At 42.1% G+C, this 24,045-nt stretch overlaps 1 protein-coding gene across 7 annotated transcripts in view; it reads right to left on the bottom strand.

The window, feature by feature from the left end:
* The window catches only part of AKAP11 (A-kinase anchoring protein 11), a 46,300-nt gene extending 32,510 nt beyond the window's left edge, over positions 1 to 13,790 (bottom strand). For 5 of the 7 annotated variants that reach the window (XM_056327529.1, XM_056327527.1, XM_056327526.1 and 2 more), the window contains exons 1-2: positions 12,747 to 12,851; positions 4,380 to 4,487 (exon numbers count right to left, since the gene is read on the bottom strand). In XM_056327529.1, the coding sequence (XP_056183504.1) occupies positions 4,380 to 4,439 (60 nt within the window). In that variant the 5' untranslated portion in view covers positions 4,440 to 4,487; positions 12,747 to 12,851. Of the gene's footprint in view, positions 1 to 4,379; positions 4,488 to 11,749; positions 12,694 to 12,746; positions 12,852 to 13,656 lie in introns of those variants that run through there. The other 2 variants (XM_056327524.1, XM_056327523.1) reach the window with 2 other exon arrangements.
* Positions 13,791 to 24,045: the final 10,255 nt, after the last annotated feature.

Genomic DNA, 24,045 nt, shown 5'->3' on the forward strand with positions numbered 1-24,045 from the left:
TAAAATGTGTTTTAGGCAGTTACAGGGTCATTTGAAATAAATTGATAAAATGTTCATCTATTTTCCACTTTCATCTACTCCTTTGTCTCTACGTTAAGATGCAATCTACCTCCACACCTTAGTAACACATCTTTGTACTTTCCAAAGTATGCTCACAGTGTCTTTCTCTTTGATTCTCTGGATCTTCCAAATTTACAGGTGGCTGCAATACAAGTATTGCTCAAAGACTCTTCCCCAGTAATTGCTCCATTCATATCATACAGAACTCATTTGTGAAGTCCAGCAAGCATGTTGAAATGTCTCATTTTCAGCTTCTACAATAATTTAATCAGTCACAGCACTCAAAATAATAATTAAAAAAAAAAAAGCCATAGAACGCAACCTGCTAATTTTCTGCAGACCAACAGTGATCCAGTTTGAGAAGGGCTCATCATTATTCTCTATTGGTTAAGTTTTCAAAGGCTACAAACTATTATATATACCATTTTTATAAGCAAGTACTTCCCCCTAGTTTAACATCCTGAAAGGCAGGATGAATAACTAGAACAGAAGTATGGTATTAGGAAGTACTGAAGCGAAGGAAAATTCAAGACTTTGGAGAACCAAGTTGAAGTGGGAAAAGAAGAATGATGCAGCCATCAGAAAAATCTCCCCTAGGTCTGGAAGAACCAGCATACAAGACTATATGCAGGTCTGGCAGCACACTGATGGTGGCACTCCACAACTGAAGAGATAAATAATCACATTTAAAAGGGAGGAGGAAGGAGGTAGTGTGTGTTTTTAAGATCATATTAATGAATATTAAAAAATCAGAACATGAAAAAACAAAGATATGGAAATTAACAGGCACAATACATACACAGAAAAAAGATCTATCTATTTGGACTTCCATAGATTATTTACATTGAAATATATGAAGAGTTAACAAAACCAGAAACATACACAGAAAAAAGATCTCATCTATTTGGATTTCCATAGATAATTTACACTCAAATACATAAAAAGTTAACAAAACCGGAAAAACACAGTCTTTACTAATAAAACTGTTTCTGGAAAAGAAGAATTTGCCTGAATGCAGATAGCAAAGGGGGTTTTTTGAGTATAGAGTAGATGTAGTCAGTAACCCAGTAATCAACTTCCTCAAAATTTATCTTGAGACTGAAGTCAAGTATCATCATCATAATTAATAAATTTAATAAAGAAAAAAAAGTAAATATGTAGATGAAACCTGATGATAATTCAAAGTAAGCAGAAGTCATCAGTGAAGAGGAAGAATAGCAAATCACACGGGAAGAACTTGTTCAACATGAGAGTATTTTAAAATGCAACTATAAGAAGTACAAATTTATGTCCTTAAAACTATAAGCAAGCTTTAAAACAGAATTGTGAATTCACAAGCTGTAAAACGGAAGACCTGAGTTGACTTCTTGAGGTCAATATGACACAGCACTGAAAATAGCAAACGTGACCCTAGTACTCATCCTTTAGTGAAAGAACTGACATCAGTCATTGAGAAGGACATCCTATGTAATTGCACGTACAGTAACATCCACATGTAAAAAGAAGATTAACTCACGACAAGCCCAGAAAGTAGGACTATGAAGGATAATCGCTGGAATACAGAGGCTTTCATATAAAAGCAGACTAAAACCATAGTTTACAGAGTTTCCAAAAACCAAGGCTAACAGAGGACAGATCACTCACTGTAAAAACATCACGAGGGTGAACATCAGCCGAAGAATAATGACATCCATGAACAAGCAGGCATAAATTTGCTGTGAATAGCTTCAGCCTGGAATTCCCAAGATTCTTAGCTATTACAGCAGTGTGGTTTGTAAAGACTTAACACCAGCAGTAGGTGTTTTTTTGTTTATCTCTCCTCATTAATTGTGAGACTACATTTATTAAGCTTTTCATATTCTTATCAAAATTGGGCTTGTGACAGCAAAGGACTGGACTTATTGTCAGAGAAATTCTGTAATCCAACAATGAAAGCAAGCTCCCTCACAACCCCAGCCTAGGAGACAGACAACTACATTGAAAACTGAAAACCAACAAGTTTCCAAGACTATCAGTTCAGTTTAAGTAAGGACAAAAGGTCATCTTCAACAAAAGCATGTAACTTGTTTTTATAAATAGTATAACTACTTCCAATATACATCATCACATGGGCAAAAAAACCCTAAAGGAATCTAAAAAGCTCTACTTGCTAAATCTGCGCAGTCTTTCCTCACAGAAATTCAAAAGTCACATCTCTCAAGAAATCATATTTCAGTCACGAGCACAGATATCAAACTAAGTTATACTAGGGGGAAAAAACCAAAAATATCCTCAAATGTGCACAGAGCAAGACAGACCCGAACAATGCAAATCCTCGTCACACCTCTAGCTCAAGTGAGCAATTCAAAGTTTTGCACTGTCCCTTTTGGGGCCAGCAAATCAAGAAGTCATTATCTATGGATCCTTCACACTACACTGGAGGAAATTCTATACTAATCAGTTGCATTAACTATTGTAAACATCTGTTCTCTAACATCCCAAACAACCCACAAACCTCTAAGATGCCATGATCAGCAGAGAAATCAAGTCCAGTGCTAGAGACATGTTTACTCTGCTCTTAAGTAATAAAGCAGCTCTTCCTGATTTCATGTGCTGTAAGATTTAAATGGACTGAATATTCTGAAGTCATTTTGTAAAAATGGAAACTTAGGCTTTACCAGTTTAGGCTGCACTGACTTTGAAGAGCTACTATTGCAACAATTCTTGTTAAGTATTAGGAAGTGTTATGAAAAGGACGTGAATCAGACTGAAAGCTGTGAATCAACAGAAAATGAAACACTGTGTGATTCTGACCACCCTACTGCCTGGCTCTATGAGAAAGAATCGAAGTTCCACACTATAATCTCAGTAGCCACCCCTCAGGGAAACACCAAGAGGACACAGCCACAAATCAAAACACTGGCATCTGCCTGTATGAAAATGCAGAATTTTGAAGAACACCTGAGAAGGGCCAAATTCATGTTCCTAGAACCACACAATCCAGAATGCTCAATGGCAATTAACAGAGTGGTTCTCAGAGCTAATATGGTAGGCAACCATTAGAATCAGTGATGAACCACTGGTCACTATCATTATTAGAAAGATGTTTCTGCAACACAAAGGTCTAAAAACCTGGGGGGTAGGGGGTATCAGTTTGTTTGGGTTTTTTTTAACTGAAGAGGAAAAACAAAGGGCAGACTAAAAAAGTCCTCTAAAATCCAGTTTATGTTTAGGTTAAGAATGCAAAATGACTATGTAGTTAAAGAACTCTGTTAGAGCTGGAAATTTCTCATAAATCAATAACACACGTTTTTATACCATGTGTCTTAAAATGAGAAAGCATCACCCATAATTACAAAATCCTTAATATGTGGCAGTTAACATTCCATATCAGGACCTGGAACAACAGATTGATTGCACTTTCTACAGGATATATACCACCAACACCGTTTCCTGAAAACAATAAAAGCTGCTTATGGAATAAAATAAAGCTATTTTCATGCAACAAGATACTTCCTTGCACAGTTTCTCCTCTTAAGTGTTGCACACACCTGCAAATAAAGAATTTATTAGTAATCAGGGAAGACCTAGAAAAATACTCATCTGTATTCAACTGCCTTGAGAAATATGACTGGATATATAAATTTCTTCCTTCAGGACAAACTGCAGCTTTCATTTGAGTAAGTACTCACAGCAGTTGCAAGAAAAATTGAGGAAGAGTATTGCAGTTCTCCAAGCTGAAGTGACAAAATTTAGAAGAATAAATAAATAAAAGCTGTTGAAAAAGAGCCTACTAATGTCCTTCATAAATGCTAGACATATTTTCTTTTTCACCAAAGCACTGCCTAGAAGTTCATGTAAACACAAGAATAACACAGTAAAAAAACCAAGATGTAAAGATACAGATATTACAGCAAGCCCTAACACAGAGTTCACAGAACAGTTTTCAATGAACACTACATATTTTTTATGACATATAAACTTGAAAAATCTGTGCTCAAAATAAAAGTTACACTCCAAAAAATAAAGCAAATTTTAGCAAGCAAATGCATCATGATTTCATCATCTCACCTTAAAACAAGAGATGAAGACAGGAGACAAAAGCATGCACCCCTTGCTTAAACTACTGTCTCCCAGGTCAACTACACTGAATATGCCAAAGCATAAAGCAAAGGCAGTTTCTTTGCCTCCTTGAAATGTTAGACAACTAAAATTAAAAGGAAAAAAAATGCAAAAAACCCCAACCAAAACTACCAGTCCACCTGGTTCACTATTAGACTGTCGTGATAAAGACTGAAAAGCTCTGAAATATTTTTCTTTTTTTAAATACAGATAATTACCTTTTTCATGGATATCCTTGGTTTCATTCGATTGCCCTGAGTCCTGGCGTACATATCCATGATTTTACCAATCTTAGTATTCGATGAAAGAAGTCAACCCAAAAATACCTACAAAAAACATTTATACCCATTATTTTGTTTTCCCATTTAGTTTGTATACATTTTGAAAATGCAAGTAGAGAAAACAAGAACCACTAAAAACAATTAAAAAGCATTTTAAAACAGAAATATTGAACATCACACTATCCATTCTGACTGTTGCCCTTAAAAAAGTATCGCCTTAAATTTCATGCATTGTTTTAAAAATTGTTAAAACACACACCTTCCAGTTAGTTCCAACATTTTTCTTTAACTAGATTTCAAGGCTGCACTGGTGGGGTCATGGGAACTTTACATTAAATATGGTTTCACTATCACTGATACCCTGGTGAAGTTTATCAGCAGATTCCTGTACCATACTATGCATCAGAATCACCAGAATTCAACAATTAAGAGGAAAATGTACTACTTACCCACTCAGCCAACTGGCTTATTTATTTGTCAACTGTTAAGTACCACAGACAAACACTAGTGATCCCTGTTAAGGCTAACATGTATCAACAACCTTGTTCTCTGGCACTGCTCTGGGCAGTCCTGTCTTTGCTGGTGAAACACAGGCGACCAAAGATGCATTTACCAGCACTCTTACTTCACCAAAGCAGGCCAGAAGCTACCCTTATTGATCTTAAACGTAATCCTAATAACAAGAACCAAAAAAAACAAAATCAAGAGCAATGAAAATCAAACCAAGTTTAGCAAGTTTCCCTGTTTAATCAGCAGCAATGAAAAGAAATAATCTATTTTGTTTCATTAATCTCTAAATCCCCCCAAACAGACAATAAGTATAGAGTATTAATGAAGAAATTTATTAATATTATTATTAATGTGCTGTGCTTGTAAGTTCTATGAAACTTTTAATACTTCATCTTTTCCCACAGTCACACCATTCAGCCAGGAAAAAGAACTCTTAGACTATCCAAAATAAACCAGGTAAGGAGGAAATGCATGTAAAAATGACTGCAAAATAAAAAATAAACACCAAGACATCAGAGTATAGGTCTCCTTTGCACAACTGCTGGCTGGGTTTTCTTGATCTCATCTCAAGCACATACTTAACCTTTATATGGGAAAGAAATCTTTATATAGGTTTGTCCTTGAGTATATGTAATCTAGATGAGTAGTGGCACCAAGTAATTGTATTATCTTCCCCCTCCAACACCTTTAAAAGTAAAACCTCCTCAAGAGGCGCTCCAGAGAACTACAGGCCTGTCAGCTTGACCTCGGTGCCGGGGAAGGCTATGGAGCAGACCATCTTGAGTGCCACCACACAGCATGTGCAGGACAACTGGGGGTCAGGCCCAGCCAGCACGGGGTTATGGAAGGCAGGTCCTGTTTGATGACACTGATCTCCAAGATGACCCACCTAGTGAATGAGGGAAAGGCTGTGGATGTTGTCTACCTGGACCTTAGTAAAGCCTTTGACACCATCTCCCACAGCATTCCCCTGGAGAACCTGGCTGCTCGTGGCCTGGGCGGGTATACTCTACGCTGGGTAAAAAGCTGGCTAGCTGGCCGAGCCCAGAGTAGTAGTGAATGGAGTTACATCCAGCTGGTGACCAGTCACAAGTGGTGTTCCCCAGGGCTCAGAACTGGGGCCAGTCCTTGTTCAACAACCTGGATGAGGGGATCAAGTGCACCCTCAGCAAGTCTGCAGATGACACCAAGCTGGGTGGGAGTGTTGATCTGCTGGAGGGCAGGAAGGCTCTGCAGAGGGATCTGGACAGGCTGGACCAATGGGCTGAGGCCAGTTGCATGAGGTTCCACGAGGAGAAGTGCTGGGTCCTGCACCTGGATCACAGCAATCCCACACGTGGCTTGCAACAACTACAGACTCGGGGAAGAGTAGCTGGGAAGCTGCCCAGCAGAAAAGGACCAGGGGATCCTGGTTGACAGTCAGTTGAACATGAGCCAGCAGTGTGCCCAGGTGCCGAAGGCGGCCAACAGCATCCTGGCTTGTATCCAAATCAGTGTGGCCAGCAGGACCAGGGCAATGATCATCCCCCTGCACTCAGCACTGGTGAGGCCGCACCTCGAATCCTGCGTTCAGTTTTGGGCCCCTCACTGCAAGACAGACACTGAGGTGCTGGAGCGTGTCCAGAGACGGGCAACGGAGCTGGGGAAGGGTCTGGAGCACAAGTCTGGTGAGGGAAGTGGCTGAGAGAACTGGGGCTGTTTAGTCTGAGGAGACTCGGGGGATCTTACTGCTCTCTCCATCTACCTGAAAGGACGCTGTAGGCAGATGGGGGTCAGTCTCTTCTCCCAGATAACAAGCATCAGGACAAAAGGAAATAGCCTCAGGTTACACCAGGGGAGGTTTAGAATGGGTGTTAGGAAAAATTTCTTCCCCATAAGGGTGGTGAAGCATTGGAACAGGCTGCCCAGGGGCATGGTGGTATCACATATCCCTGAAGGTGTTTACAAGTAGAGCGGTACTTAGTGACATGGTTTAGTGATGGACTTGGCAGTCCTGGGTTAGCGGCCGGACTTAATGATCTCAAACCTCTTTTCCAACCTAAATGATTCTGTAATTCTACAATTAATACAACAGCAAGAGATTATTAGGTACACCCATTCACATTCCACTTTGATTTCAGTTTTCCCTCTTAAAGATAAACTTGCTAGAGTCTGAGGGAAAAAAAGTTACACTGATGTAAATAAACTCCAATATTTTAATCTCTGGGGCACAGCATCTCTCTTAACTGGATATCTGAAGTTTGGAAAATTCTGACAATGGCATGAAGCAGCTAGGTCCATGTTAGATTACATAAATAATTTATAAATACAATAAATACAACTAAAAAACTCAAATCGTAGTAAACTTGTGTGGGTGGAAGATTAAAAAACACAACATGTTTAAACACAACGTGTTTTTTAAAAAAAGCCATGTATACAAGAAAAAGAAATGCACCTCGCTTTTCCCCACTGCTGTATCTTAAATGACTAATCCAGTCTGTTAATCTAATCATATCAGGGAAATACCCTTAGGAATATCCTTGTTCCAAGAAGAGCCATCTATATGAAAAGCTGGTTTCTCACATAGGGTCAAGTCAATTACTTGAGCTCTATGTTTTTGGACTGATCATTCCTTGCAAGAATTTTAATAAAGCCCAGCATAGCAAAATCATGGAGGTGACTACAACCATGTTGGATTCTGCAGTATTTACTCACTACTATCTACAGTAGTAGATATCAGTGATACAGTACTATTTACTTATACTATCTACAGCTGCGCTGCCTTCAGGCAGTAGGTTAAGTACTTTCTTATGGCACCGGCTAGTAAACTCTGGAGACATGAGCATCAACACCGAGCCACCTGCACTGTCACCTACCTCATGAAACCAACAGACTTGTAAATCACAGTACAAAGACTGAAAGAAAGATGCTGGACAGAAACTGTGCTGATTTATCAGCATAACACCATAACCATTTTGTCCTGTCTGCATAGTGTCATTCAGTACTTGAATTATACAGGTTCTCCCCATGACCTGTAGCACCTCAGCTCTCCATCATCCATTTCAAAGAAATCTGAAGGGTCCCACTTGTCCAACAATGCAACAAAACCTGAAAGTGTCTTTTTAATATACAAAAATACTATCCATTTTCAAAAGAGCAATGGTCCAACCAACTGAGAAGTACCTAAACATTAAAACTAACTGGAAAGGAAGTGAAAGCACTGACAAACAAAACAGCCTGGAAATATCTCGTTTCTTGTGTAATTAAAACCTACTCTTTAAAATTATTTTTACTTCTGCCTACTGTATAAACTTAATTTCCTCCTACTGAAAACTCAAAAAGGGGGGAATAATGAAAGAAGTATCAGATGTAAGAGGAACAGGAGTTTCCTCTCACTGAATACTTACCAGAAGACACTCAAACAGAAGAAAAAAACTGATCATGCAAATAACAGATGAATACCCACACAAAGTTTAACCATCCCTACCCTTCTACTGAGTTGGATCACCTTAAACACACGCAGCATGGGCAAGAAACAGGAGTTGAAGGTCATTGTGCTGCTAGAAAGCTACGACCTAGGTGCCGTTTCTGAAACATAGTCGGACGAATCCCATGACTGGAGTGTGGTTGTCAGTGGCTACAGGCTGTTCAGAAAGGACAGGCAAGAAAGGAGGTGTGGAGGCACTGCCCTCTACATCAAGAACCAGATAGTGTGTGAAGAGTTGTCTCTGAAGAATAGCCACAAGCAGGTTAAAAGCTTATGGCTAAGAATTAAGGACCGAGGCAACAAAGAGAGCGTTATGGTTGGTGTCTACTACAGGCAACTTGATCAAGGGGAGCCTACTGATGAAGCCTTCTTACTCCAGCTACAGGACGCATTGTGCTTGCAGGCTCTTGTCCTGCTGGGGAACTTCAATCGCCCTGGCATCTGCTGGAAAAGTCGGGTGGCGAGCTGTAGGCAATCCGAGACTCCTGGAATGCATTGAGGATAACATCTTAAGCCAGGTAACAGACAGCCCTACCAGAGGGAATGTGATATTGGACCTGTCAGTCACGCACACAAGTGAGCTGATCAGTGATGTCAAGGTTGGAGGCAGCCTGGGCTGTAGTGATCATGTACTGGTGGAGTTCACAGTCCTGAGGAGTATGGGTCAGGTGAAGAGTAAAGGCAGAACACAGAAATTCAGGAAAGCAAAATTCCAGCTTTGCATGGAGTTAGTCAACAGATGTCCCTGGGAAACTGCCCTCAGGGACAAGGGAGCAGAAGAGAGCCGGCAGATCTTTAAGGACGCCTTCCATGGAGTGCAAGAGCTCTCGATCCCCGGGTGTAAGAAATCAGGAAAGGAAGACAAGAGGCTGGCATTGCTAAGTTGAGACCTGCTCATCAAACTAAAGGGCAAGAAGGAAATGCACAGGCAGTGGAAGCAGGGACAGGTATCCTGGGAAGACTACAGGGATGCTGCCCAGTTCTGTAGGGATGAGGTCACAAAGGCCAAGGAGCTGGAGCTGAAATTGGCAAGGGATGCAATGCACCAAAAGAAGTGCAGCCAGCAGGTCGAGGGAGGTGATTCTGCCCCTCTACTCCACTCTGGTGAGACCCCACCTGGAGTACTGCATCCAGCTCTGGGGCCCTCACCACAGGACGAACATGGACCTGTTCGAGTGGGTCCAGAGGAGGACCACAAAAATCATCAGAGGGCTGGAACACCTCTTCTATGAAGAAAGGCTGAGAGAGTTGGTGTTGTTCAGTCTGGAGACGAGAAAGCTCTGGCAACACCTTATTGTGGCCTTTCAGTACTTTAAGGAGGCTTATAAGATGGGGAAATACCTTAGCAGGGCCTGTTGTAATATGACAAGGGGTAATGGTTTTAAACTAAAAGAGGACAGATTCAGACTAGATATAAGGAAGAATTTTTTTATGATGTGGGGTGGTGAAACACTGGCACAGGTTGCCCAGAGAGGTGGTGGATGCCCCACCCCTGGAAACATTCAAGGTCAGGTTGGATGGGGCTTTGAGCACCCTGATCTAGTTACTCATTGCAGGGGGGGTTGGACTAAATGACCTTTAAAGGTCACTTCCAACCCAAACCATCCTGTGATTCTATAAATCCACCTTTCCAGCGATTTGTTGAGGAACACCTTCCTCATCAGACCATGTAATAAGCATTTAGTTAGCTTTTCCAATCTTGTTTGAATATATGTAAGGAACAAAATTAAATAATCAGCTTAAGGAAATCCAACAGGAATTCTGCCATGGATTTAATCTCTTTGTATAAATTTATCCTATGCCTAGAATTTATTAAAAGTCAGTGTGTATTGACAGTCATTAGCTGACAGAAAGGAAGAATATCTTTTTTTCTGTAAAGTACAAAAGTGCTGAGTAAACCTCTTAAATTGCTATAAGGGCATACATGTACATGTGCACACCTACGTTAAAGGTATACAAGGACATGTGGAATTTGAACTGTACAGGCAATAAATTTGAACAACATGTAATATGTTCTTATTAGATTTCCAATAAAAGATTCTGGATGATGACAACAGTAGATCTATGATTATGTCTGCAAAAAGTATCTTTGTAGTACTGTCAATAAAGAAGATCTTTTAAAGAAAAAGTATTATTTTCCTTCAACACAATGACCTGAAGTGGCAAAAAGTATTTTGCTACAATTTGCAAAAGCCAGGTTTATATCAAATACTGGGCTTAGAAAGACTCACTCCAAATACAAAATTTAAAAATACCTTAAAAACAACAATATGTACTTTTATAACCTTAGCAAAACAATTGCTATTGAAAATCAAATTAAACAAGCCTACACTGACAAGCAGGCAGAACAGTCCAATGGATCCTTCTCAATTTCTCATTTCTAATGATTTATCACTTTCACTAATTGGGTTGGCAGTCCTGAAGAAGTCCATTTATAAAATGACAAGCTGTCTTGACCACATCCACACTAGCGGGTGCTTAGGGGTGGGCAGGGAATACATCATTGTTGGTCAGCATTAATGACAGTTATGAAAGGTTGGATCTGCTTTTTCTTGTTTGGTTCTAATTGTTTTACATCGCACTTCTGTCACATAGAACAAGCTTCAATAATTTCAAAAGAATCCTTCATTTTCTCTGCCTAGATCATCACCAAAAATCACGCCCACCCTTCCCCCTAGTCCTGGGTCTGGATTCTCAAATACATCCTGGGAAAAAATATTACTTGATGCACTAGAAATATCCATTAGTCAGACTTTGTGGTTTGCTCAATTAACTTTAAGTTTCTGTACTTTATTCTGTTGTGTATCTTGTACATAAACCAATTACGGGGGGGGGGGGGGAGGTAGGGGTGGTGTTGTACTATTTTCTAAGCAGTAGCTTTTTCTTAAGAGAACTTCCTCTTAGAGGAAACTTCACCAGGGAACACCTTGTTTAGGAGGTACTTTTTGGTTTTGTTTTGGTTGGTTGGGGTTTTTTAAGATTGTATCATATCAAAAGATGAACAGGAAAAGGAAATAGTCTCATGTATTTTATTATTTTTCCACACCGAGCAAGACTTTCTCCCCTATACTTTTTCAGCTGCCAACAGATGTTAAAGAATCCCTGAAGGATATGAAATTACAAGGCATCAACCAAGATGGCATCGTTCAATTACCATACCTCAAAGAGTCACCTTGCCTGCACCCCAAGAAATACTCCTGGATGAATGGGACCAACGTTATTTAAAAACACTTATTTTCTCAAGGATTAAGTAAATATTGGCAGTATCTATCATTAAGGCTAACTACAATTCTGAAAAAATCTTGCAAATACGAAGCAACGTAAGACTTACCAAGTGTAACATGGTTAAACTGGGTGCACTATGTCACTTCTCATTTTAGTACCACTGATCTTTCGCGGATACAATAAAAGTTGGTTTTTTCCTCCCAGTCTCACTCTGGCAATCTATCAGGGCACCAGTCAGAAGCCTATAACACCGGATCTACAGTTCATAGCCTTTTGGTTGCTTTTTCCCCCCCGGTGGACATCGGGGGAAAAACAGAGAAAGGTACTTCAGTCGTAACAGACATCCCCTCAGAAAAGCCAAGAAAGCAGACGAGCAACACCCGTCGTTCCTCCTCCGTTCAGTGAGGACAGGAATGAGGAGGAGGACGTGGGGAGGGAGGGGGAGGAAACACTTTAAAAGCGCGATGTTGAGACCGGGCTGAACTTCTTTAACCCGTGCGCATCAAGCACAAGGCAACCGCCGCAGGAGGCAACGCCAGCACACCCAGCCCCCGCACCAACCGCAGCACCACAGCGCGGCTCAGTCCGGCCGAGTCCGCACGCAACCCCGGCCGGGCAGCCCCCGGCTCCCCGCGAGGCCGCCCCGCCGGCGCAGGCCGCCGCGCCCACCGAGGGGCGCTCCGGGCAGGGCGGGGGCAGACACGGCGCGACCGCCCCACGCCGCGGGGCCCCAGCGCGGCGCTGCCCGCCCGCCGTTCCCTCTCCGCGCCGCGGCGAAGGGCGTCCCGCGCGGCGCGGCCCCGCCGGCGCCCTCCCCTCAGGTGCGTGTGCGCGCCGCCGCGGGGACCCGCCGCGCCCGTGCGGAGGGGTGCTGTCCCCGGCCACGCAGAGCCCGCGGGGGCAGCGCCAGCGGCGTTTCCTCCCCGCGGGGAAGGGCGGCGGAGGATGCCCTGCCCCTCCTCCGCCCCCCGGGAGCGGGACACCTGTGGGAGCGAGCCCCGCCCGGCAGGCCGCCCCCCGCCCCGCGCGGGGAGGGCAGCGGCGGGCCCCTCGGCCCCCAGCAGCCCAGCGGGGTGGGGGTGGCGGGCGAGGGCGCCCCGTACCTGGCTGACTCTTCAGTACCCGGCACGCGCAGCCATTTCGCCGCCGCAGGCAACGGAGCAGGCGCCCGGCCCCGCCACCGCCGCGGCGCAGCGACCCTCGGCCGCCCCGCCCCGCCCCCGGCTGCCCCGCCCCCGGCGCGCGCCTCCGCTCTCGCGACGCTTCCCACCAACCCCACCCGCCTGCCCCGGGCAGGAGGCAGGAGGGCGTCACGTGGCGGCTGTCGCCGCGCTCCCATTGGCGGAAGCTGGAGACCGCCCCGGAAGGGAGACCCGTGGAGGGCGGGGTCGGATGGCCGCGCGCAGTGGCACATCGGGGCCGCGCGCGCCGTTCGCGGCCGTTACTCGGCCTCCCGCGGGCAGGGCCAACCCTCCCCGCCCCTCATCGCCCCGCCCCGCGCCCCGCCCCGGCCCCGGTCCCGGCCCGAGCCGCGCGAGGCGCCGCCTGGTCGGGAGAGGGACGCGCCGCTCGGCCTTGCCAGGCTCCCTGGCAGAGCTGGCGCAGGCCGGGCGGAGCAGCTCCCCGCCCGCAGCGCAGCGCCCCCGCCGGCCCCCGCCCGGTGCCGCCCCCGGCACCACTGTGGGTCGGCGCGGTCACGGTCGGGACCTGCCCGGCGGCACACGCGTGGTGTGGCACAGGCCTCGCAGAGCCCTGGGGAGTCAGGGGGCCGGCGAGCGGTCGTGCCCGCCTCGTCAGGCTGGGCCGCAGGCCTGCCCGCTGCTGGCTCAGGAACATCTCCCGGGCCAGGCTTGCGTGGCCGGCTGGCGTGCTCACAGCAGATGGGTCAGAGGCTAATGTCTGGGTTCAGTCAGATGAGGCACAGACGCGGCTGAAACTTCCACACCCTTCCTCCCGTACCACTCATTTTTAAACTGCTGCCAGATTCCTGTGTATATCAGTTGAGTGACTTACCCCAGCAAATACGCAGTCAATTTCAAATCCTCATGAGTTAGGATGGAGATGTGTTTAGGTGTATGTACTGTTGGGGCCTGAGACTTCCATTTGTATGGAAATGGTAATCTCGTGTAGCTTCCCAACGTTACTACATTTCGGCAGCAGCTCCTTCAGAGACTAACCTGACAAACAGCAAGGACACAAATGAGGAAGTGTGTTGAATGATATGCAATAGATAGTCTAATGCTGTCAGCTAACAACGCTGTCCCCCAAAAAAAGAGAGACTCTTGGAGTCTGGACGGGTCTTTCTGAGACTTGGCATGTGAGAGTGGAGCTCGGGGAGGAACAACAAAAGTGGAGTTCCACTGTGACTACAGACGCAGACAAGGCAGCAATGTGGTTGCAACAGCTTCTGGAGGACAGAAAAGAAGGAGCCCCCAAAGCTGAATTCAGCAAGAATCTGAAACTTTGTATAGTGGGGGAGGGAGTAGGGAAGAAAAAAAGAAAGAATCATGAAAAGATGCTGGCCTTGTAGCTTTTTCTGTACTTGGGGATTTCAAAGTCTAACCTGCCCCACTTTAGAGACAGAATGACAGGCAAACCAAAAGAGACAACCCTGACCTCCTTATAAGTTACCTTTTTCTTCTGGGCACCACCTGAGCCCTATAAAAAGGAAATGAGAATTTTTGCTACTGGATCTTCATTACTTTTCCGTATAATTCCCACTTCTGCTAGCTTCTGGTTTTGCTTAAGCTGTGGTTTTTAGTTCTGTTTAGTCCTTGATCATAAGGTGTTTCTGGGTTGTGTAATTATTTTAGGTACTTCAGAAGTCGGAGGATGTGTATTTGCTTACTCATTTAGCCAACGGGTAGATAAACTAAATTTTAAGTTACCATAAAACCTATAAGCTGTGTGACAAAGCCTGCAAACAACGCAGACTACATACACAAAAGAAACAAAAGATTACTGGTTTTAAAGTATGTCACAGTGTTAGCTAAGTGGGACAAATAAAAGGTTTTTCATATTCCCAGGAACTGCAGGTCCCTATGGGATGGGGGGAAAGCAAACAAATAATAGAATCAAGTTTCACTCAAGTTAGTCATCATTTAGGTGCCCGTTGAGACCAGCCTGGCTTGGAAATACACTGTCATTTGAGTGAAGAAATTTTCACAGTTTGCACATCTTTGGTTAACCAACAAAATACTTCTTTTTGACCAACTCTTTCATTCAAAACTTTTCAGTTTTCATGAAAACTAAAGATTCTGGAAGAGGCTTTTGTTGGTTTTTATGTATCAAAATTTACAGTTAAGTAAAACATTTCCAACGCGAAATAGTTCTGGAAGCAATAGTTCTGGAAGCAATGTAAACATAAAAAAGCATGCTTTAAAAATAAATTAAAGCCTTTTATTCCCTTTGTTTCATAATTCCCCTTAGACTATTCAGAATAATGAGTACCTATGGCTTCCTGCCAAAACCTTGAAAAAAATGAAGATTTACCCTCGTCAGGAAACTATGAAACATGACCCACAGCGTGCCATTGTTTGTCAGAAAAGAATGGGGGTTTATATGACAATAAAAATGGGTATAGCTTTGAAATAATGATATTTTATTTTTTACAATTGATTGAAATAGTGCCTGTGTAAAAGCACAAGGAAACATGACTGGTCAGCCAACACTGCTTAAAATCTATATTAATTATGAAGAAATACGAGTCAGTTTCTGGGCTCTGATATTCTGTGTCCTGTTCAGTCTTACATTTCTCAGGGCAGGGTCTGGCCAGTCAGCGCCTGTCCCGCTACCCCCAGCCAGGGAGCAGGGCAAGCTCGGGACAGCCCCAGCCTGGGGCGTCAGGCATCTGTGGGGACAGGGACGGGTCAAGGCCAGACTGGGAACAGCAGTCCGTGTGTCGGGGGGGTGAGGATCAGGCCCAGTGAGGGGAACCAAGCATCAGGTGAAGCTGGACAGGGCCATGCACCTGTAGTGTTTTCTGCCTGTTCTTTTCGTATGACAGATAGGCATCTTTAGAATCTTTCTGTCAGAACTACTGTCATGTCCCCGGTACTATCCTGAATCACTGTCTGCACCTGTCTTTTAAGCTTGATATTTTCAGGATCACTGGCTTGGATCAACTTGTTGAAAGATAATCTCAGACTGACTTGTATGTCATCTCTAAGCTATTGAATGCCGGTTCTATAAAAGGTATTGAATAACTAGTCTGTGACTTTATGGCCGTTTTCTGTCCATTTTATTACTAGTCCCTTACTTAGATTTTTTTCCTCTGTACATGAAAACCACACAGTTGCATGTTTGGGTTTTTTATGATACTGCCTCTGAAAAATGTCCTTCTGTAACTACAGCTTTATTCAGTTCAGACAAGACTTTATATGCTGTAAGCTCCACTTATAATAATAATGATTGCCTCCTCAAAGGAAGGTAGGCAATTTATAGTCTGTATTCCTGCCTTTAACAGGAGGCATAGCATCTACTTCTTGCCTCAAAACCCAGGTAAGCCTTTTCCACTGACACCCTTGAAGCAAGCTGAGAAGGATCTGCCATGCTTGATACTATTTCCACCCCCACCCCCTGCCCCCAAATCTAAAGCTCATATCATAATTTCATTAATGACTTCTAGTGGCTTCTCTGCTTATAACGTAACCCTCCTGCTCCCCAGCCCAGCTACTGGCTTCTACGTCCGTACTGCTTCTGGACTGTGCCAGCATGAACATTTGTGAAATCAAGCAGTAAATGAGATTGAACTGAGAAGACTAGGAGACAACCTGCTTCCCTTCCTTTTTGCTGATCCACTTCACCAACATAATAAATGTGTCAGCGTGGCACTGGGGATAGCACAGAGACAGCCAAGAGCAGAAACTGCTTAACAGGGCTTATTCTGCCCCAAGTGCGTACCCATGTGTTGACTTGCTTTGCCATTTAGACCCTGCTCAGCATCTCCTTAAAACACTCTTGACACATGTGCCAACTCCAGAACTGGAACTCTTCACCCAAGTGCATAACTTCATTAGTCACCCTGTCATGAACCTTTGGCCTGGGCTGGATCGTGGTGTTTGTCTCTGACAAGAGTTCAGTTATGGCATTATGGTATAATGTGATGGGATTTCCTGGTTTCTTTTCACTGAATGTTTCATGAAGCTGTTATTTCCAGTGACATGTTTGAGAAGTCATTTTTATTTGCATGTTCATGGATATTTTAACTTTTTTTTCAACAGTGAAAACCGAATAATCTTTATATATGTAACTATGTTGCAGCTATTACTGTTTTTTCTTTCCCTGGAGTTTGATCTGTAACCCTTGTAAGTCATCTTCCAAAATAATATGCATAAAAGGCACAAACTATATACTGCGTTCATTCTTCAGTTCACCAGTTATGTCCTTGATAAATGAGTCTCCGAACCAGCTTAATGGGCTTTTTAATGCAAAATGGAATGGATCACATACTTATCAAAAGATGCGTTGTACTATGTAGAGATGGTTTCAGACTCTATGAAATTCTTATCCAAAGCCTTGGAAGGCTGTCTGGATTCACATCCTTTCTGTGCATTGTGTTTACTTAGAGGATGCGATAACACCGTCACTGTGTTACACAAGAGAGTACAATAATAACTGGAGCTGGCTGGGAAGCAAAATTTTTATTCTACAGGAAATTCCAGCTTGTCAATATTTTGTTTCATCGAGCACTGGAACAAAACGCGTTGGCTGTGCAGCCTTTCTGGCAAAAAGGGAACAATCTATTTCTTCGCCAGCTGACAAGCCTGAGGAGCCAAGAAACCAACTGAGCAGCCGGCATATTGCCAGGGAGCCAGACAGCCAGTCAGTTGAGCTACAGTAAGCAGCCAGCTTGGTTGGATTTCTGGCCAGCAGCCACAGCCAGATCACGGCTTAAGCTTCTGTAGGAAGTTTTGATGGAACCAAGGTGACGCAGCATTTCCAGTGCCAATCAGTTCAATTAGAAAATGGTCAAATACCCTCTTGATAACTGACTACTGTCAGAAAAGAATGTAACTGTACTGAACTTTGTGTTCCTTACAGATTTCTTCAGCTTTTGCCTTGTGAGTTATGCACACATTTATTGCTAGAATTAGCTGATTAATTAAATTAATTTTCCCTTAAGGATCAATGATGTTACCTAAGCTTATGAGGGAGTTTTCAGGGTGTTCTTCACTGCTACTTTTGTGATTATTGTTATTCAAATAACGTTGCATGCCAGCAATACCTAATAGTATCTGCTTGTGTGTGCCTGCTAACCAGAAGGTACAGTTACTGTAGACAATACACTATTAGACTGAAATAAATTCTGATGTTTGCTATCAGCTGACACACTGTCTCATTGTCTTCAGTCTGCACTTGTGGATTAATTTAAATTAGGATGAACGTGCCAAAAATGCAATAATGAGAGAAATACATCTTCTGAACTAGGTAGAAGATAATGATCTTTACTGGGTAATTGGTAATGTTGTGGTCAAAACCGCCTTCACTGGAGAGGAAGGAGAACCCCCCCCTTCATTGTCAGAACTAGCCATGCTCAAATGCTGTTTGCCGAATGTAACCTTAAACATTATTGCAGAATTCTTGCAACGTTGCAGTTTTTTTTCCTTTTTGGTATACACTTGGGAAAGGTATCAGACAAGTTTGTAAAAAAAATTATATCTTTGCCTTCCTGCTGTTTATGGTTATGGTATCATAATAACAGGTGTTCAGCTGATTTTTTCAAATGTTTAGATAATGTCTCTTGTAGGATAATTCTCATGATTTCTTAAGTCTGATGACATTGTATACTTTATACACCTCTCTGATTTGTTTCCAACCAGTTCCTGCATATTCCTCTTTAAAGCCCAAAGATGTCATATACCATCGTTACTTCAACTGCAGTAACTCCAGGGAACAATGAATTCCCTTGTAAGTGTTCAGTGGTAATTAAATTTTCTGCAACTTCATCTGTTTAAGTAGTCTCTAATACTCCTGCTGTGAAATCAGAGGAACAACAGATGCTTTACTGAGCTACATTTCAAATCTTATTCCTTCCACATGTAAATAAACCTGACTTTAATTTTCTCTCTCAAATTTAAGCTGCTGCTGAGATGCTACAGCAGTCTTGGTGAGTCCCATCCTCTTACCATCTGGATTCCAAATGAATTTTTTGGCAGTGGCTTTGCTTTTCATTGACCTTTATATTTTCTATGCATGACCAGTTCATTGCTGTTTTTACAGAGTTTATTCTTGAACTGGAAATTGTTTGCATTGTGATTTCATTCCCACAATGAAAATAGTTTAATGTAGTGTTCATGGTGTGCTTTATTCTTCATTTCTAGTGGATTTGTTACACAACTTGCTGTGCACCGCTGCAACGTATCTTAAAATGTCATCTTCATCTCTGAAGCAGTAACTCAAGCATATGTTTAAGGTTTAAGTCAGTCTAAATATGTCCATTTGGATTGCCTGATTTTATATTCCGCACCCAAATAACTGCTGTCATGTGTCATTTAAGTCTCTCTGAGTCTTCATTTCCTCAGTGTTGCTACATACTTAGAGATTATTTCATTTCCTCCCTGATTCAGTATGTAAAAGAAATGGTTTTTAAACATGAGCGCATTTTAATGAAAGCGTTATTGTCTTTTCCATCAAAATATTGAATGGAAACTACCAAATCCTTGTACTGCTTGGTGACACCTTTTCCGCAATAATAGAAGTATTAATAGCTTCCCTGAAATTTCATTTTCAGTTCTCTCAAAAAAATAAAAAGAAACTAAGAGTGACAAGGAGTCAATCGCCAAAGACAAACTAGGAGTGCCTCTCTCCTCCATCCACATGTTGTATAAAAGCTCACTGTAACACAAAGAATCCCCAAAAGCCTTATATCAGAGAGAGGGAATTATTACCCCGGGGGGCTGCCGTTGTGAAAAACAGCCACTGTAACACTCCTTTCCAAGGGCCTCTGTGCAAATTACTGTTTGAAGATGGAAAATCAGCCAGAATGAGACAAAGAATGGAAATACCTGAAAGAAATACCGTGAGGTCTTCCCCACCACCGTAAGATTTCTGAGTAGCAGAGCAACGAAGATGTTCCACGGTATTATCAATAGATATAGCTCACTTGTTTGTGACAGTAAATTGAGGTTTTTCAAGAGTCAAACAGCTTAAAATTACAAATCTTGGTAAGACCATGTATTTCTGGATACTTTAGACCATGTACCAATGATGTATTAGTTACTCTTTTAATTAAGAAAAGTATTTTTAAAGTTGGTTGAAAGGCAAGTATCTTCTTTGTGGTCACTGATGCCATAAAGCCATGGAAGTATATATATGAAAAAAACCAAAATATTTTTCATTGGTTGAAAGGGGAATAATGCATTTTCTGCTTGCTCAGTTGCAAGAAACTGCATTAGGAATATTTGAAAATGCAAAAAAAGTATATTAAAATCAAATTGTTTGAACTTTAACAACACATCATTTATGACTGGTAAGACACTGTTCTATCTATAAATGAATGGAAAATGAGAATTAGTTTATTCTTTCAGATGATTGCCCAGGTCATATGCTGCATAATAAAGTAGATGTGCTATAGATAAGTCAGAATTTGATCCTGAAAGCTGTGTTGTAAGAGTATTAATTTATTTTTTTTTCCTTATCTGCCAAATAGTTTCCAGAATTACCAGCACCTTTTTATTTCATGAGCTTTGAATACATGGAAATGTTGAGGCTTGTCCTTGCTAGATGGTTATCTTCAGAGACTGCAGTCAAAAGGTTTCATGTTTTCCTGCTATTAAAAGTGAGGTAAGGATTGACCAACTGTGATTTTCTGTTTTTTAGGGGCAGTGAAGATGGGGTACAGGGGAAAAATTAGTAGCTGAAGCCTCTATAATACTCGTATTTCTTTATGCTGAAAAGTGTACAACAGTCATGAGTGTAGAACCATCTGATCCTTTATGAGTTGAAGTTAATGATATAATGAAGTCACTGAAAGGTAATGTACTGATGATGGGTTCTTTAGTAATATACCCTCTGAAACACATAATACTAAAGGAGAAAAAAGGAAATGGATTTCCTTTCCCCTCCAAGCCTAATTTTACCATTTTTATGTCAGAAAATGAAGTTACATTAATCTGATTTAGCTTATTCTTTGGCAAAATGATGTTGAATTTTCAGGGCATCAAAAGCATTTTTTATGGTTGAAAGCTGATTGATGTGGTAGGTTTGTGTAGGGAAGAATTTCAGGTTTTCAGAAGAATCACTGATGAGTTTGCTTATGGCTTTTGTTAGGAAATAGTGTCATGTCTTCCCCTCCTAGTTCTCTTAGGCTCTGGCAAGGCAGGTTTGCCTGAAGGCACACTTTCTGCTCCTGTCTTCTTCATCATTCAGGGAGGGGAACCCTTTGGAGCTTTGCAGCTTTGAATGGCTGATCTTCCTTATCACAAAAAAATTGAGTGTTTTTTACGAGGTGCAGCATTAGAACACATAAGTCCACTCCTGACAGCTGGTATGTGATGGGGGAAGATGCTGAACCTGAGAAATGGAAAATTTGCCAGGTTCCAGAGTACAGATTATAGCCTCCTTTTTTTATTGTTGTTTGTTAATTCAAGGCATTTATTTTGTTCCCTTCTCTCTCAGGTGTGCCAAGAGAGGGTAATTTTCTATGTAAATGCACTTGAAGAGATTGCAGAAACCTGATATATATTGATGATGTTAAGGATGAGTTTCTAAGTAAACTTAATTTCAGTTTTATAGATGATGAGCTTTAAGATAGGATTGCAAAATTTGAAATGAATATTTATAATCAATGTAAATAATAAATTGCAACTTAGCATGGCTATATAATATATTTGAGGACAGTATATATGTGTATGTGAGAGAAAAAAACCACACTGTGGTAAAGAAAATAGCTTATATTCATTGAAGCGTTCTAATGAGGCCTTTAATTTTTAATGTGAGTGTTTTCCAGTTCCATTCAAGGAAGATAATGATGCACACTGAAGGTGAAGGAGGCTTGTCAGAGCTAGAAGTGCTGCTCACATTGTGGATTGAGGAATAGAGTACCATATAGACAGACCATTATGGTCCCTCGCTCTTCAGAAGCATCTGGGAGAAGGCAGAAAGGGACTTTAAAGCTACCATGCACTGCACCGTCCTCCCTCTGTTCTCTAGAGTGCTTCAGAAGTTCTCCCCACACAGTGATCTCTAGAGCAATCCTGATGTGGTGGTGTACACCTGTTTGTAAAGTATGTCTTGATTCATTAGAAAGACCGTCCTATTTTAAAAATACTGTGTATTATATGTATTTGTATACTGTGTGTGCATAAAGGACTGCTGGTTTTTGGACTATATTCATTAGCTATTAAAAACAAAACAAAAAACCTCTCTGAAGTGTGATCATATACCTCTTTTCATTCAACGTCCTTATACCATGGATGATACAGAACTAATGTGAGATGATCCTAAGTCAAAAGTTAAGTTCTGCCAACAGGACCGAGCACTGAGGAGCATGATTGCAGATTATTTTTTTTCTATCTGTGTGCTGTTTTTACCAGTAACAAAATATTCAGTCAGTGTGACATAACAGGTCTCCTTTGAAATACCTGACAAGAAGCTGCACGAAGCACTTACGCAGTTGCATATAGTACAGTTTGCCACGTTGCTTTTGAAGAATGAACGCAAAGCTTGCTTTAATATTCAGAGTCCTTCTGTAGTTTTCTGAAATTTAGGACTGAAGAAGCTTCTTCACGCCTCTTCTGTTAAATTTCCTACCACTGCAGAAATGTCAGCATTTCCATCCCAGATCCAACAGCCCAGACCATATTCCATCTCTGACAGTAGTTAACAAAAGATGTGTTACATGAAGGTGCCCGTTAGCCAACAAAGACCAAATATAGAAAGCATTTATTTATAACTTCTGACATGTAATAATTTTCTCAAGTTTCACAGTCTGAGACACAAGGTTTCTACAAATGTTCTTTCTAGTGATACAGAATTATTTCTCTAGCTAGTGTTAAATTTCCTTTTTGTTAAAAATGAAAGCAACAGCTCTGCACTACTTTAAAAGCAGATTAGAATGAGAAATGACTGATTTTTCACTTTTAACTGAAAGGCTAAATCCATGCAAAAAAGGAGAGTGTTGTTAAATACATTGGCATCCATGCAGGGCTAAATTTAGCTACACTATACCATATACAAGGCTGAATAGCTCAGTATTTAAATTTTTTACATATGCACAAAAAGCCCCAAACTCACCTCTCACTTGAGATCACAGAGAGATTTATCCACTTTATCCAATGCAAAATTCTGACAGGATTGACCATCACCGGCATTTAGACACACTGAGAAGTGGCATAGGATCATTAATGACAGCAGATGCTTGAGTTTTCTGCTTCTGTCTCACTGGGAGGAGGAAGGAAAGCTCCAGCAAAATGTTGGGATAAAGTATCTTACTGGGACGCTGGTTACGTGTCAAATCAGACAGCTACAGAATTAGTAACATCATTCCAAGCTATGCTTTTTGACTTTCTTTGGAGATGTCATATCCTGGTATGGAAACTACTTAGCTCATGACTTTTTAATAGCACTTGTAAAGGACTGGGGCTTTTTCTTTCCTCTAATAGTGCCTTGGTGTCATTCTGGAGGAGAAGCTGTCAGTATTTCTACCTTAATTCTGTTCTTCTCTGGGGAACCTGCAGATGCAGTTTCTGCCAGATTGCTGGTGGTCAAAGGGGAAGATCATGCTCTTCTCCCTCCTGTCAGTCTTTTCTCCCAGTACAGCATCCTCCTTGAGTCAGCCCTGGCACTAGATCCTTCTATCACTTGATTAATTTCATTAGCCCAGCAGATCCCTACCATGTTGTTGTGGTCATTGACTCTTTTTGACCACGTTAGGGAGTTATGCTGTTTGACAGAAAGATCTGACAAAAAACAATGCTGGAGCTAAGTAAGTAGCAGGTCAAGACAGGGATTGGACATGTGAAATCACAGCCTAAAATTTCTGTTCTTTTAAGTTGCACTCTAGCACATGTCTGGAAAAGTAGGTGAGCAGCTCCATGGTTTAAAGGGAGTGCAAATAAGGGAGAAAAACAAACTGTCTGCAGTTTCCCACTGTGCTGGAGCTCTGCAAGCACTAGGTGGCCTGCTTTTAAAGGAAATGAGAAATCCCATCCTTTTCAGTGTGCAAGAGAGGATTAAACGCACAATTTACAGAAGTTATGCATCTGTTTTATAAATCACGCGCTTCTGTGATGAATTCAGGGAGTATCAGTTTTTATTTATTGTGGTGCAGTGAAATCACAGAATATTGTACTCACTCCATAAATATTAGAGAAAATTTATCTTTGTTTCAAGACCAGGCTGGATGGGGCTTTGAGCAACCTGGTGTAGTGGAAGGTGTCCCTGCCCATGCCAGGCGGGTTG

This window comes from Falco biarmicus, chromosome 2, assembly GCF_023638135.1.
Source record: "Falco biarmicus isolate bFalBia1 chromosome 2, bFalBia1.pri, whole genome shotgun sequence".
NCBI classification, from domain to species: Eukaryota; Metazoa; Chordata; class Aves; order Falconiformes; family Falconidae; genus Falco; species Falco biarmicus.